Here is a 14,905-nt window from a genome sequence, read left to right as displayed (position 1 = left end):
AAAAAAAGAGATGGAGATGCCTAGGTCTTAACCAGACTGGTCACTCAGAATGCATTTATCTTAGTATTGTTAATGTTATTTATTTTATATTTTGTTAAAACTGTGATTTTAATTGTACATATATAAACGGAAACCTTGAACATCCAATGAGAAGCAGCTTTATTTGTTCACTGTTCATTTCTTATGTCTCTACTGAGAATCAAACCCTCAACCCGATTCTGTCCCGTCTTGACATGAAAAATATAGTTTTTCGCAGCTCAGCATGAAATTAGGAGGAGATTTATGTGGTTCTGCAGTCTGGGTCTGGAATGTTGAGTCCAACAGGGATACTGACATTTTGCAGCATAAAAAAGTAGTTCCTATTGCTCCTTCCAACTGCTCACAGCAAGGTGTGTGTGTTAAGTTGAGGAAGTGGATCATGATTTTTGGAAAAGTTTTGCAAACTACCATAAGCTGAGAACCATTTAGTTCCATGATATAGGAGAGAGGGCAGACGTCTCTATCGCCGATATCTCCAAAACTCTGCAACTGGCACCAAAAAAATCTAAATGGATGAACAGCATTACAGGGCAGGGAAGAAAAATGTGCATTTTTGATTTTGGGGTGAACTGTCTCTTTAAAAAAATCCATGTGACAACATGTGCTGGTGGTTAACTGATGAGAGAAGGCAAAACAGGCGGTTGGTAAACAGGTTTCTGCTCTCTTTTTTCATCTGCGTCATTGTACAGAGAACAATGCAGCAGCACAGCGGGCTGTAAACTTTACAGTCTAAAAATCACCACAAACGACAAAACTAACTGTACGGACGAGGGATAGAAACGGAGGGCAGGTGACGCACTGACAAACCTGAGCTCTGCGCAGGACAATGCACACTTTTACTTTCTCTAAGTCTGTCAAAATCTGACATTTTCACATCTCAGATGACGAAGAAAGATGTTAAAAGCTTGTAAAATATACTCATGTTGGCTGATGAAGGAGTTCAGTGTGGTGCCGAAGTGGGAAAATAAGAGTCACGAACCGCAGAATCTTCATATCAAACAGCCAAATCCAATTCATCCGACAAAATTCTGAGTTTGGTACGGTCCTACAGTTACAAAAAGACTTGGTAGAGTGTTCAGTTAATTTTTTTGATGTAACAAGCAGCATTAGTTTTGCAATCCATGTACCCGGTTGTTTAGTTAACAGTTTAAATGAGCAGTTTCGATTAATAATTTTACTGAATTTCTACCACTGGAAGAATTTCCTGAGAGACTGAAGGTGACCTTTTTTTTGCCCAAACACGTGTGTGGTTAGTTTAAAGTTGACTAACATAGTTGAGGGGAAAAAATACTTTAAAGAGAGCAGAATAATCTTTTAGAGAAGCAGGTTTTGCTTACCTCGATCGTGTGTGCTTGAGGTTTCAGGTTCAACCAGCAGCTCCTGAGGCTCCTCACGTACTGTAACCACTATGTAAATATGAAACAAACACAAACAGTGGTGATGTAGCTCTCACCAAATATTAATTAACCAAACATCACACACACAGGCCAAATCTGTACACACCTCACTGCTGGTAAAAGCAAAACTGAAAACAGACAAATGAGATAAGGAGCAAATAAAGTGGACTCACCTCTGCTTTAATGTATGAAGAAGATGTTGACAACGGGCAAAATCCCTAAATAGCAGAACCTTGCTACTGATCAAAGCTATCATGTGCACATTTGATAGTCTCCATGAAAAAAAAATTAAATGCAGATAACAATAAACTTGGTTATTTTGATGACATTGCTATATTTGGTGCTGGAAGTAAAACACGGAGCTCTTCGACATGTTTGGATCAGCATCAAACTGTCCTCATTGTGCACAGCTTGTGAATATAAACATTTTTTGACAGATGTTAACTACGACTCCCAGGGTGAATTTCAGCAAGAAACATCGGATCATCAAGCTTTAAATTCGACCACGTGCTGCTAACTGTGGGTGAAAACTGATGAGATATGAGATCAGGTATGTTAATCCCTCCAGCAGGTTTCGGGTCAACTCCGGGTTCTCCTTCGAGTGGAACGTGGCCGGAAAATCTCCAGAGGCAAGGCGTCCAGAAGGATCCTAATCGGAACCCGAATCACCTCAGCTAGGCTCTCCTCGACGCGAAGGAGCAGCGGTTCTGCTCTGAGCTCCTCGCTGTGTCTCGAAGGCTGAGCCCAAGATGTCCGCCAGAGGAAACTGACTTTGGCCGCCGCCCTGTCAATCATCATGCTGTATTTTACCATCACTCGTGAACAAGACTGAGATGAGCATAGATGGAGAAAAGCTCTGCATCTTAAATCAGTCCACTTTAAATTTGGGGGTCAAATTAACTTCTTTATGCTAACAAATGAAACAACAGAAGAGTTTTGAATTTGCGATCGCTATGATTGGATTCTTCTGGAGCTGAATATCAGTACTCAGTACGTTCTACAGTATCGACTGAAATACCCCAGTACCATGTGGTATCTAAACTTCCCTAGCCTGCATTCAGTCCTCTTTGGTTTAGGGGGAAAAAAAGAATACTTATATGATTTTATATGTGCAAAAATATGCCCATATTTCACACTTGTGGTATGGCTAGAAAAAAAACATAAATGCATGGAACGTAGGATTATTTCAGGAAAAACTGTGAATACGACTGACACAATGAAGCACCTAATAAAGCATGACAAAAACTTTGGAGTGGACAGCCGCACACGCAAACAAAAAAAAGGTATTGAATACTCCACTTTAGGGGATCGTAATTTTTTAAATGAGTCAGGATCAAGAGCCGTCAAACGCGTCAAAACGATGAATCAAACATGATTTCTCAGACACAAAGTTACTGTATTATTCTTACATTATCCAGGAGAGTCCTGTGTTTCTGCGTTACGCAACATTAACAATATTGTTGAAACCAAAAACTGAAATGGGAATAGAGAACATGATCCCTCACTGGCTTCCCACACATTCACACAAAGCATGTTCACCTCCTGCATCTCGTGACCGCCCTGTTCCAGATTAAAAAAAATTCTAACTTTAATTTTTAATCTTTTTCATGCAACAGTCTAAACTGTTGTGTCTCAGCCCGGGTTCTGTCGACCCCTGGTGACCCCTTTTTGTAATTATGGTAAGATAATTATTCCAAAAGTTAATGTCATTAGTAGACCGCAGAGAGCAACCAGTGTGGGTTCAGGTCCTCCAGACACAGGGGAACAACAGTACCTCAAAACGGTTGAAAAGTAAAGTTCTGAACGGCCACGATTCTGATCTGAAACTGCACTTTGAGTGAAAGTGAACATGAACTGAGCAGAAACAGGCAGAGCCGCTGCGGTTGACTCTCGGTGTTGACACTCCCAACACTCAGTTCCTAAAGGAAACCAGCAGACACTCGGGTCTGGTCTTTTTCCACAGTTCACTGTAACCTGATATGTTTGTGTTTACGATGGATTCTCTGTGTGTCACGGACGCACACACACCTACACGCATACCATGTTTTTCTTTTTTTCCCAGCATTCCACCCTGTAGTTTTCTGATGATAATCTTCACTCCTCCTGCTCATCACTTTCAGAATTTCCACATGAAGATGGTCAATTTATTACCGTCTGTGCTGCTTCAAAGTTACCTCAACATTAATATTTAGTTACTTTCATATGTGTCAGACCATTGTTATTAAACCAGGAGCAGTCAGTTCAATTAATACTGGATCAAAGTCAAACAGAAAAGGATCTAAAAGGCACTGAACATGTTGATTTTATCTTAAAATTATAAATGAATTATTTGTTTTATAGCGTTTATACCATAAAACATTTGTTTCTGCTAATTTCATGTGTCATGATGTGTGTTCGAAAACACTTAAGTGCTTTTTACACATAGACTATTCTCCATTTGGTAATTATATTACTATATTATATTTTGCAGGTTTGTAAATTATTAGTTTTCCCAGAAAATGTCCTGGAATAAGTATCTAAAAAGAACTGTATAAGTTTAAATAGTAATTATAGGTCAAATACTAACAATGTTCCTGTTATTTTAGTTAGACTTTAGCTACAGGTGAGACTGTTCTAGCTTAACCTAGTGTCCTTTAGCTAACTGACTGCAGGTTAGCTCAACACGCCTCAATCCTAAGTTAGCAAATAAGCAAGTGAGCAAATATACATTCAATATGAACATGGAAAAAGTTCTTAATAAATCATTCATGGTGAATATGTACTCGCTTAGGTTTAATTAAACTGTTGTTTTAAAGGAAATTTCCCTGGCAACCAACAACTGCTTATAAACTGCAGACAACTTTTACTAAAATAATAAATCTCACATTTTATCTTACATTAAGTACAAATTACATAATTCTTTCCTGAAAAAGTTAATGGAAATTGGAAATAATAACCCTGCAGAAAGGTTACCAAATTATCTAGCTAATTTACTTACATTATTACATTAGCAGTTAGCTAGCTAACATATGGACCGGTAAGGTGTTAGCTACGATTTTGATGTTCAGTTCATCATCACCTGCTGTAGAGTTTAATTTGGTGACTACTTTAGGAAGCCTGTTAGCCTAATTTTTGTTTTGTTTTTGTTTTTTTTGGTTTTTTGTTTGTTTGTTTTTTAGCAACTGTTTTAATGTCATTGTTCTGATGGGCCAATAGTGCAAGAAAACCAAAAGTCCATTGGCACAACAGCCTTTAGCTCCAAAAATACACTCTCTCCCTAAACTCTAACACATCCAACTACTGGCAAGGCCAGAAAGATGACCTATTATGTAAGGGTGTCAAACTGATTGATTATTGAAACTTTTTTTTTTTTGCCATCATTAGACTACAGATTATTTATTCATAAAGAGCAACAGAACATTGGTTTTATGCCCTGACAGCCGCCATCTGCATCATCAGGTTTTAAAAAGACGTGAAAATAAAAGCCCTCTCTATTGATTTTCAATTTAATATTGAAATTGGAACACGCCTACTATCAACCCTCTGCTGATTCAGTAGGACTGACCAGGTTTCACGGAGCAACAACTGAAGGCAGAGTGTGTGTTTTCGGAGCAATGGGCCTTTGTTTTTGGGACTGACAGGTGAGTTCTCGATCCGATGGGACATTTTTCCGGACTATTGGGATTTCAGAATAATGGTCTGATGGAACATTGGGAAGTTCCTGAGGGCGAGAAGTGATTTGTGGTATTTTAGAGATGATTTCTCAGCCCGACCATGCTGTAAACCAAATATGGTTGAAATCAAAAATGAGAGAAGATCACATGAACAGTTTGTGACTTGTTTGTTAGTTCACTAAGTAACCATGTCTCTCTTTGGTCCAGCTGTCCTGTGTTCTGTCTAAACCGCATGACTTCAGTCTGTTTTCCATCGAGGAGGACGACACCTAACAGAACCTGGTCTCTCACACTCCTTCCTCCTCCTCCTCCTCCTCCTCCTCCTCCCCTGTCGCTCCTGCTCTCTCTCTCTCTCTCTCTCATGCTCATGTATGGAAAGAGCTCAGCAGTGTTTCCACAACAAACACAACAGGAGCTTTCTCTGCTCTGCTTTCTCACCACTTTTCATCACCTCTGTCAACACGCTCGCACCATCAGCCTCATTTGGAAAACAGAGACAGCGACTCGGGTTCATACCTGAGTCGATTGTGATTTATTTATTTTAACTTGCAAATCTGGCGAAGTGAAATGCACACAGAACGGATAAAAGTGACACGTGCATCTCTGATGTCATACGGAGGAATTTTGTCAGCAGTGATCTGGTTTTGCTGTAGCTGTTTGAATCATAAATTGATTATAGTTGCTGCCACAGTTACCTCAATCAATCTGAAGTGATCAGAAAATGTAATTTATTGAACAATTTCATTTTGCAGTTTAAAAAATTTATCTCAACTTGTCTCTGACAGACGGTAATGCTGACACCGTTTCTAAACCAATTCAAGCAATTTCTTCTTACTTTTCTACCTAAATATACAATCACACCAACGAATATGACAATATTTTGCAAGCTATTAAAACCAAACAAGTCAGAAAGAAAGAAAAAAACTAGAGTGATGTCGTCTTAATCCAAGAGCAACTTTAATATAAATGTTCAGGGCAACATATGTGGCAGCACAACATGGCAAAGAAAGGCACATCCACTGTGTCCACAAGGCCTAAATGTGATTTCAGTCTGGCTTAAAGCTTCATCTATCATAAGAAATAAACTCTAAGTGCTCCATACAAAACAAATTCAACTAATAGACAACATGAACTGGCTTTTTTTCTCTAAATATATTACAGCTTTTAGTTTTATATATATATATATTTATATATATAAAGAAATTATACAAAAAAAAGGAAAAAAATAAATTCTTTTTTTTTAAATCCACATTCAATTCATTTTAGTCAGTTTGCTTCATGATAGAATAATGTACACACACACACACACACACACACACACACACACACACACACACACACACACACACACACACACGTCCTCTTCAACAGAACTGGAAGAAAGAAAGAAAGAAAGAGAGAAAGAGACACAAAGAAAAAAGGATTGTTATTAAAGATTCATCAGCAGGAACTTCGACTTCGACTAAACCAAAGTTACTCTGAGTTGTTTTCACAAAATAACTTTTCACATGTGATGTTCGACGTGTCCTTTTACAAGAATTTCCTAAAAATTCAGCCCATCATGTTTGGCATCTTTGGAAAATCTAACTGCAACCCTGATTCGAAAATAGTTGACTGCTGTGTAAAACATAAAGAACAACAGAATGCAGAGATAAAAGATATTTCATGATCAAAATAAACTAGTTGGGACAGGAGCAGCAAAAGACTGAGAAAGTTGTGAAATGCTCCAAAAACACCTCTTTGAAACATTCGACAGGTAAACAAGTTCATTAGTGATAGTGAGAGCGTCACGATTGGGTATCAAAGGGGCAACCTCGAAAGACAAGGACAGGGCGAAGTCCACCACTCTGAAAAACTGTGAGGACAAAGAGTCCAACAGTTTAACAACAATATATCTCAACACAAATCTGCAAGAATTTAGAGATTTCACCATCTACAATCCATAATGTCATTAAATGATTCAAGGAATCCAGAGAAATCTCTGCTGAAAACCAACACTGAATGTCTGTGACCTTTGACCCCTCAGGCAGCACTGCATTAAAAATAAAACATTTATCTAAAGCATATTACTACAGGGGCTGTCGCCGGTTTCTCACTGCACTATAAATGCAAGTTAAGACTCTACCATGCAGAGAGAAAGACATATATGAACAACATTCAGAAACACTGCAGACTTCTCTGGACCCGAGCTCATCTGAGATGGACTGACGCAAAGTGGAAAAGTGTTCTGTGGTCTGACGAGTCCACATTTCAGATTGTTTTCACAAATCATTGATGTCGTAAAGAGGAAAAGGACCATCCAGATTGTTACCAGCACTAACTTCAAAAGACAGCAGCTGTGATGGTATGGGGGTGTGTTAGTGCCCATGGCATCATGGGTAACTGTCACATCTGTGAAGAGCAACATATGCTGCCATCCAGATGACGCCTTTTTCAGCGAGACGGCGTTAAAACACTTTCTGCACGTGTTCCAACAGCGTGTCTTCATAGTAAAAGAGTTCAGGTACTAGACTGACCTGCCTGCAGTCCAGACTTGTCTCCCACTGAAAATGTGTGGTGCATGATGAAGCACAAAACATGACAACAGAGACCCCGGACTGTTGAGCAGCTGAAGTCTTATATCAAGCAAGAATGAGAAAGAATTTCACTTCAAAAAAACTGCAACAATTAGTCTCCTCAGTTCACAAACATTGACTAAATGTTAGAAGAAAAGGTGGTAAACATGCTGAACCAACTTTTTTGTAACATCTTGCAGGCATCAAATTCATTCAGCATCTTGTCACTGTGCTGTGTTCAACTGAGGTCAAAGTTTTTGTATTTATGTTTTCCACAACTTTTTTCTGGAGTTGGGGTTGTCCAAGGTCCTGAGGTCAAAGACATCATTAAACTTTCCATTTAAAATGTCGGAGGCTCCCACCACGTTTCATTTTCTCAAAGTGCCGAAACAACAACACACAGACTTCCCACAAACCATCAGCTTCTCAAATTAGTCGCTTCACCTTGACCCAGAGCCAGGAGCTAAATAAGGGAGGGACCGGAAAAACTACGAGGAGAGGGGGAGGAAGGAGTAAACTTGCAGAGGGAAGCAGAGGGATGAGGGTGAAAAGGACAGCGGGGAGGTATGAGACGTAAACAAGGGGGGAGGGACGAAATCTGAGGGAGGAGAACGAGGCAGGAAGAAGAAGGAAAAATGAGATAAATAAGAAAAATCACACATAAAGATTTAGAAAGAAGACAAACAGTAGAAGGAGAGTAAGGAGGACATAAAAGGGTAACAGGAAGCTGCACTAACTGAAGGTGAGTGAAGAAGTAGAGGAGCAGAGTCCAGTCTCTGCTGCCATCTTGTGGTGAGAGTCTGTTACTGACATTCAAGAGGAAAACAGATGTGCTTTTATTTAGTTACTTAGTGAAGTTAAATAACTCGACCTGCCTCATGTACGTCAGTAAATAATGTCCCAGAATGCCTTTCAACATTAGAGATGATGTAAAGTGTGTAACATTTTATAATAAAGTTCACATATTTCATAAAGACTCATGGATGTAATGTTTATTTTGACCATCAGGTCATACCTTTATTGCACAGATTACTGTTTATTTTTTTTAATCCTTATTTTATATATGTTGTAGCTTTTGATATAAGTCTTTTTCTCAGATGGGAGGATGTGTACAGATTTATATGTTTTTTCATGTGTGGTCATTAGAGGTACAGCTTTAAAATTATATCACGATATTTAAAGGAAATTTATGATAAAGATATTAATTCAGGAGCCTGGACAAGATTGTCAACTGATAAAAGTGAACTCAAATTTTACAGCAGCAATCCAAACAAACATTCAGTGAAACACTTACTGCTTATAAAAAATTAAATTAAAATGCTGTCAAAACTTAACAGTTGCCTTGCATCTTTTTTTTGGATTACCATCAAATGAGGTAGAATATCAGCACTGAAACTGTTGTGTTGCCTTTAATTTCTTTTGTAAACATAAAATGGATGTACCATGAAATGAGGTAAGTTAAAATGTTTAGGCTTGTGTCACTGTTGTGCACGCTAGAGAACACATCGATATATCACAAGATGACAGATGACTCTTTTTTATGCCGTAAAATTTTATACCGGTGGTGATTCGGCACAATCTAGTGGACATGCATACATGTAGTACTGCACTCTGCAGTACATGATACCTGCTTTACTGTGTACTTGATTGTGTGAATTTGTTGTTTTGCTGATGTATCTATTTTTTTCTGCACGTTCAGCGATGTAGTGAACATTTAGCTGTTTGTACTACTATTTAGGCTCGGGCCTAAAATCTATTTTTTTATACCTTGTGGACATTTCACCAGGAGATACGCAACACGACGCTAAAAAGCTGAGCATGTGAGACACTGTCTACCCTCAAATGTTGCAGATCAAACATGCAACCTGCCTTCTTAGACAAGTTTTCTTTATGGGCCATTAAAATAACGAACAGATAGCGATGAACAGATGAGAAAATGCACCATTCTTCTATAGATTATTGCTGCAGGACCCAATGACGCTGCTGCAGCAAATACTGACACATCATTGGGCTGAGCGGTGGTGACAGCTGGAGAGAATCATGTGGCTAAATCACTGCTTTTGTAGTTAGAAGAAGTCATCTCAAGATAAAGTTACATTTTTTTTCCAGCGCTGCAACATTATCCCCGCCACTCGCGGTCGCCATCTTTCTGAGCTCAGCTTCCTGCTCCACCAATAGAGAGACTGACCTCTGGTGTCATGTACTGAGCACTATGACACAACACATCACCTCAATACAGCGTCTTCTGGATCAGTTTAACTAAAGGAGTGTCTGTTTTTTCTAAATACTCTGGTATACTTTATTATTAGTATTGAATGTGTCTTTACCTTCCATCGGTTGCCGCAGCTGTTACACAACACAAAGGTGGTCATGGGCTCGTCGGCGCTGCGGGTCTGCACCTACGACACACAGAGCGGACAGAGAGGAAAAAACAGCAGAATGAAGCATTTTCATCAAAGCTGTGCCTGCACACAGTTCTTTGAGCGTGTGTGTGTGTGTGTGTGTGTGTCTTGGTACCTGTGTGTACGTGCAGCTCTTTCCGTGACACTTGTTGCAGATGAACATGTCCGTCTCGGTGCCTCCGACCTTCGACAGCTGATGCTCTCTGATGGACTCTTTGGTCAGAGCCTCTCTGATCTGCTTCAGCTCTGCGCTCGCCATCTCCTGCACGCACACACGCACACACACACACACACACACACACAGGCACGTTGAAATTATGACACCACACGCCCAGGCTGCCTACATGGGGCATTTTTTTTTAGTATTCATGCAACAATAAGTTCTTGAAATTGCTCAAGGGAGCCAAACATTCAATATTCACTCGTCGTGTGCTGATGCACAGATATTTGGAATGAGGGTTACAGGACTACAGAAAAAGGTCTTGGATAAAAACTTCTCTTTGACCTTCATCTGCAAAAAACAAACACACTTGCACTGCTTTCATTGATGAATTAGATTCCCTCGCTCCTTGTCCTCAACTGATCTAACCTTAAACCTGATTCTAAACCCTTAAACAAGCCTTAATACTCAAACAGCCCTTTGAAGAGGTACTGATGAGACAACATGCGTGTAGGGCTGACCTCAGCGCTCATGCTGGCGATGCGGTGAGGCGAGATGTTTCCACACAGGACGTTGCGCCGAAGGTCTGGATTCTTCTGGTCCTTGAGGTTGGATATGCGGCTTCGTAGACGAGCTTTATATTTCATATCTGTCGACTTGAACTCCTGGAAGATCTGTGGACACGACGAGCAGTCAAGGACAAAAACACTCATCGGTGATGATCAAACACACAGACTGTATGTACACTGTGTATCATCAGGCTTAGGGACTGGAGATATACATTCACCGGCCACATGTTCACCTGTTCGTTAACGCAAATATTTAATCAGCCAATCACATGGCAGCAACTCAATGCATTTAGGCATGTAGACATGGTCAAGACGACCTGCTGAAGTTCAGACCGAGCATCAGAACGGAGAAAAAAAGTGATTTAAGTGACCTTGAACGTAGCATGGTTGCTGGTTTGAGTTTTTCAGAAACTGCTGATCTACTGGGATTTTCACATAAAACCATCTCTGGAGTTTACGGTCTGAAAAAGAGAAAATATCCAGTGAGCGGCAGTTCTCTGGGAGAAAATGCCTTGTTGTTGCCAGAGGTCAGAGGACGGTCAGACTGGTTTGAGATGCTAAAAAGGCAACAGTAACTCAAATAACCACTCGGTACAACCAAGGTATGCAGAAGACCATCTATGAACGTACAACATGTTGAACCTTGAAACAGATGGGCTGCAGCAGCAGAAGAACACACTGGGTGTCACTCCTGTCAGTTAAGAACAGGAAACTGAAGCTACAATTTGCACGGGCTCACCAAAACTGGACAATAGAAGATTGGAAAAACGTTGCCTGAGTCTCAATTTCTGCTGCAACATTCAGATGGTCTTGTCAGAATTTGGCGTAAACAACATGAAAGAATGGATCCATCCTGCCTTGTATCAACAGTTCAGGCTGCTGGTGGTGGTGTCATGGTGAGGGGGATATTTTCTTGGCTCACTCTGGTCCCTTTAGTACCAACTGAGCATCATCTAAAAGCCGCAGCTGACCTGAGTACTGTTGCTGACCGTGTCCATCCCTTTATGACCACAGTGTACCATCTTCTGATGGATAAAGGATAATGCGCCATGTCACAAAACTCAGATCATCTCAAACTGGTTTCTTGAACATAACGATGAGTTCACTGTACTCCAGCGGCTTCCACAGTCACCAGATCTCAGTCCACTGGTGGAACAGGAGATTCACATCATGGATGTGCAGCCGACAAATCTGCAGCAACTGTGTGATGATATCATTTCAATATGGACCAAAATCTCTGAGGAATATTTCCAGCACCTTGTTGAATCTATGCCACGAAGAATTAAGGCAGTTCTGAGCCTGAAAGGAGGTCCAACCCGGTATTAGCAAGGTGTACCTCATAAAGTGGCCGGTGAGTGTATTTACTGACATGTTTTTGTATCTATGCTGAAAAACAAGGCTTTAAAGTGAGGTGCATATGTTCCTCTTCACTCTGAAGAGCAGATTTACTCCAGATTTAAAATGTAACAGGCTACACAGACTGTATCTGTATGAAAAGTTTCTAAATGTGTGCTTTGAGCTTAACGCTTTATGTTCAACTATTAAACCATATGATCACTTGGAGGATTACACGGCGAGGTGTTCTTGTTCTGTGGTCCACCCACACTGATCTACATAAACACAAAATGCTGTCAGGTCAACATCGCTCTCTCACGGAGTCGCGCTGTGAACACACACGGCTCCAGTGTTTATGGAACAAAGTGAAACACACCCTGTCGGTACACTCAGGTTAAGATCTTTCACTCAGGTGTGAAAGCTGCTCTGTTTGTTCGTGTGTTTCGCTTGTGTAGTTGAAACGTGACGCGCTGATGACGTGAAAGGATATCCTCCTCAATCTGAGCTGCGAGGTGCTCACAGTCCACGCCAATCGTCTGGTGGTCACCTGAAACAAACAAACACTTGTTTAGCTTTATGCACATTAAAAAGGTTCAGTTGGGTATTTGATTGGTTTCGTGTTGATCCATACCACAACTAGAGCAGAGAGCTTCATTCATGATGATATTCTAAACTCAAAGATCACTTACTATCTTTTTCCAGAACTTTTTAACTTTATCCCACAGCATTCTTCAGCTAATGGAATCAGTTTTTAATCAGAGTCCTACAGACATGGAAAGTTTCAAAATCTTGTATTCTAGGCCTGGAAAAGTCACAGAAAACGATGGACAATTGGTTTTCTGTAGCTGTTGATGTAAGATAGCTCTAATGTGTCAATGCCTGACATTTTGTTCACTATCGCATGTGTTGGATCGCTAATGGTTGGCTGCAGAAGGTCACAGAAAACTGTTAAAAGCCCTGAAAAATGTGGACCTTGGATCTAGCCAAATGGTTAACATGTATGCCACATAACTAGGGCTGAGGAGGAGGAGGGGTTGGAGGAGAGGAAGGAGACGTTGGCTGCAGTGAAAAAGAAGCAGAAGACTAACGAGGGTGAGAAAAGGAGCCGTTCTGTGGCGTTTAATTAGTCCCAAACCCTGCTCACATGAAAACCATGTGGGTGTGTGTGTAGCAGAACACTTTCTAAGAGTGAAAAAAAACCAAAACATCCTCGCAAGGGAGCATTCATGCTCCACGTGCACTGATGCGGCCCAGGAGCGCAGGACTGTGATGAGCACAACCTCGATCCTTCCCACGCGCTCACAACTGCTCAACGCTCGCTCGTCAACTTTCGAAACCTTCCTTTCTCCCTATTCACTCTTAATCTGTCCAACATTCATTTACTGGAAACTTCTTGGACCATCAACTTTTATGATGTCATACGTAGGCCACTCAGTTGCTAAGACTTTTGCCTGTTGGGAAGTTTGTGTTATTAGCATAATTAGCTCATCATCAGCTTTGATAAAGAGGAAAATCAGAAGTTCGTCACAAACTTTCCATTAATTTTAATATTGTCATGTCCTTTTTAGCAGATTAATCATTAATAACATTTTTAACAACAAAAGCTGTTTTTTGAGATGTTTTTACAGGTAGGTTTTTAGTTAAAAGAAATAATAAAACTAGTAAAAAGGAAGCAGTTTTTGCAGAAAGCAGAATAAATAACGCTTGAAGCTGCAATCCTGCTCATAAAATCTTTTTTACGTGTTATGAAACATTTTGGGTTTCAGGATTTCTGACATCACAAACATGAACTTTTAGACTTTTAGATCACCTTTTTAAGTTGACTACAAGCAAAATTATAGTAATTTACAGTTTTTTGGGAATTAATTAGCTCATTATGCTAACGACTCAAACTGCCCAACATTCAGCTCTGAGCAACCAGGTTTAATCTCATCTACTGAGCTCTATAAATGAAAATTTAATCAGAAACATTCAGAGGAAAAAACAGTTGCCAATAGACTCTATAGATTTTCAAACTGTGGTACATGTACCACTGGTGGGATGCAAGTTCCCACCAGTGGTACATGGAGGAATGTCAGAAATATTTCTTTAAAATGAAACAAATTAATTAAAAAACTCAACACTACCAAAATACTACACAATTTCCCACAGAAATCACTGAAATGTAATTCAAAGCCTGATTCAAAGTAAGTTTTGTCTAAACTTTGATGGCAATACAGTGAGCAGAGGTAAAATGAAGAGACTGAAAATTATGGATCCAAACAGGAACTATTACGAAGAAAAGAAAGGGTAAGGTGGGACTTGGAAAAATCAATATTTTCTGAGGTGGTGCATGGTGTAAAAAGTTTGAGAAATACTGCAGTAGACGCTGAAGACGCTGAGTAGAAGCTGAAAATGGAAAAAAAAAATCATCTTCCCTCAAACATCATGTGATATGATCGAATTTCATCAACCCTCTTAATCAGAACAAACGTGAAGTTGTGATCAGATTTTAAACAACTGATGTTTAAGTTAATGTGAACAGTAATGAAGGATTTGGTGCGAAGACAATTTGAAAGACAAGTAGCTTCGATCTAGAAATGTCAGCTGTCAAATGTTCTTTCATCGGCTCATTCATTTCATTCATTCATTCAAACAGTCGATTAAAAAAAAAACAAGTCTCTTCTCACCGTCAGTCTGCAGCGCCGCCACCAGCAGCTCTCTGCACTTGTTCCGCACGCTGTCGGTGGTGACGGGGGCAGGAGGGAAGGAGGTGACCCGAGGGGGGAGGGTTGGGGTGGTTGGGGTGGTTGGGG

The 14,905-nt window shown here is 40.1% G+C and overlaps 1 protein-coding gene across 2 annotated transcripts in view; it reads right to left on the bottom strand.

The window, feature by feature from the left end:
* Positions 1-6,024: 6,024 nt before the first annotated feature.
* The window catches only part of tcea2 (transcription elongation factor A (SII), 2), a 16,981-nt gene continuing 8,100 nt past the window's right edge, over positions 6,025-14,905 (bottom strand). For both annotated transcript variants that reach the window (XM_084719916.1, XM_084719915.1), the window contains exons 5-10: positions 14,780-14,905; positions 12,601-12,657; positions 10,728-10,882; positions 10,162-10,308; positions 9,972-10,043; positions 6,025-6,462 (exon numbers count right to left, since the gene is read on the bottom strand). The exon at positions 14,780-14,905 is cut by the window's right edge. In XM_084719916.1, coding sequence (XP_084576042.1) covers positions 6,454-6,462; positions 9,972-10,043; positions 10,162-10,308; positions 10,728-10,882; positions 12,601-12,657; positions 14,780-14,905 — 566 coding nt within the window. In that variant the 3' untranslated portion in view covers positions 6,025-6,453. The remainder of the gene's footprint in view (positions 6,463-9,971; positions 10,044-10,161; positions 10,309-10,727; positions 10,883-12,600; positions 12,658-14,779) is intronic.

This window comes from Lutjanus erythropterus, chromosome 6 (genome assembly GCF_056507025.1).
Source record: "Lutjanus erythropterus isolate fLutEry1 chromosome 6, fLutEry1.hap2, whole genome shotgun sequence".
Classification (NCBI taxonomy): Eukaryota; Metazoa; Chordata; class Actinopteri; order Lutjaniformes; family Lutjanidae; genus Lutjanus; species Lutjanus erythropterus.
Note: the sequence above shows the minus strand (reverse complement) of the source record. Positions and strands in the feature narration are given on the sequence as shown.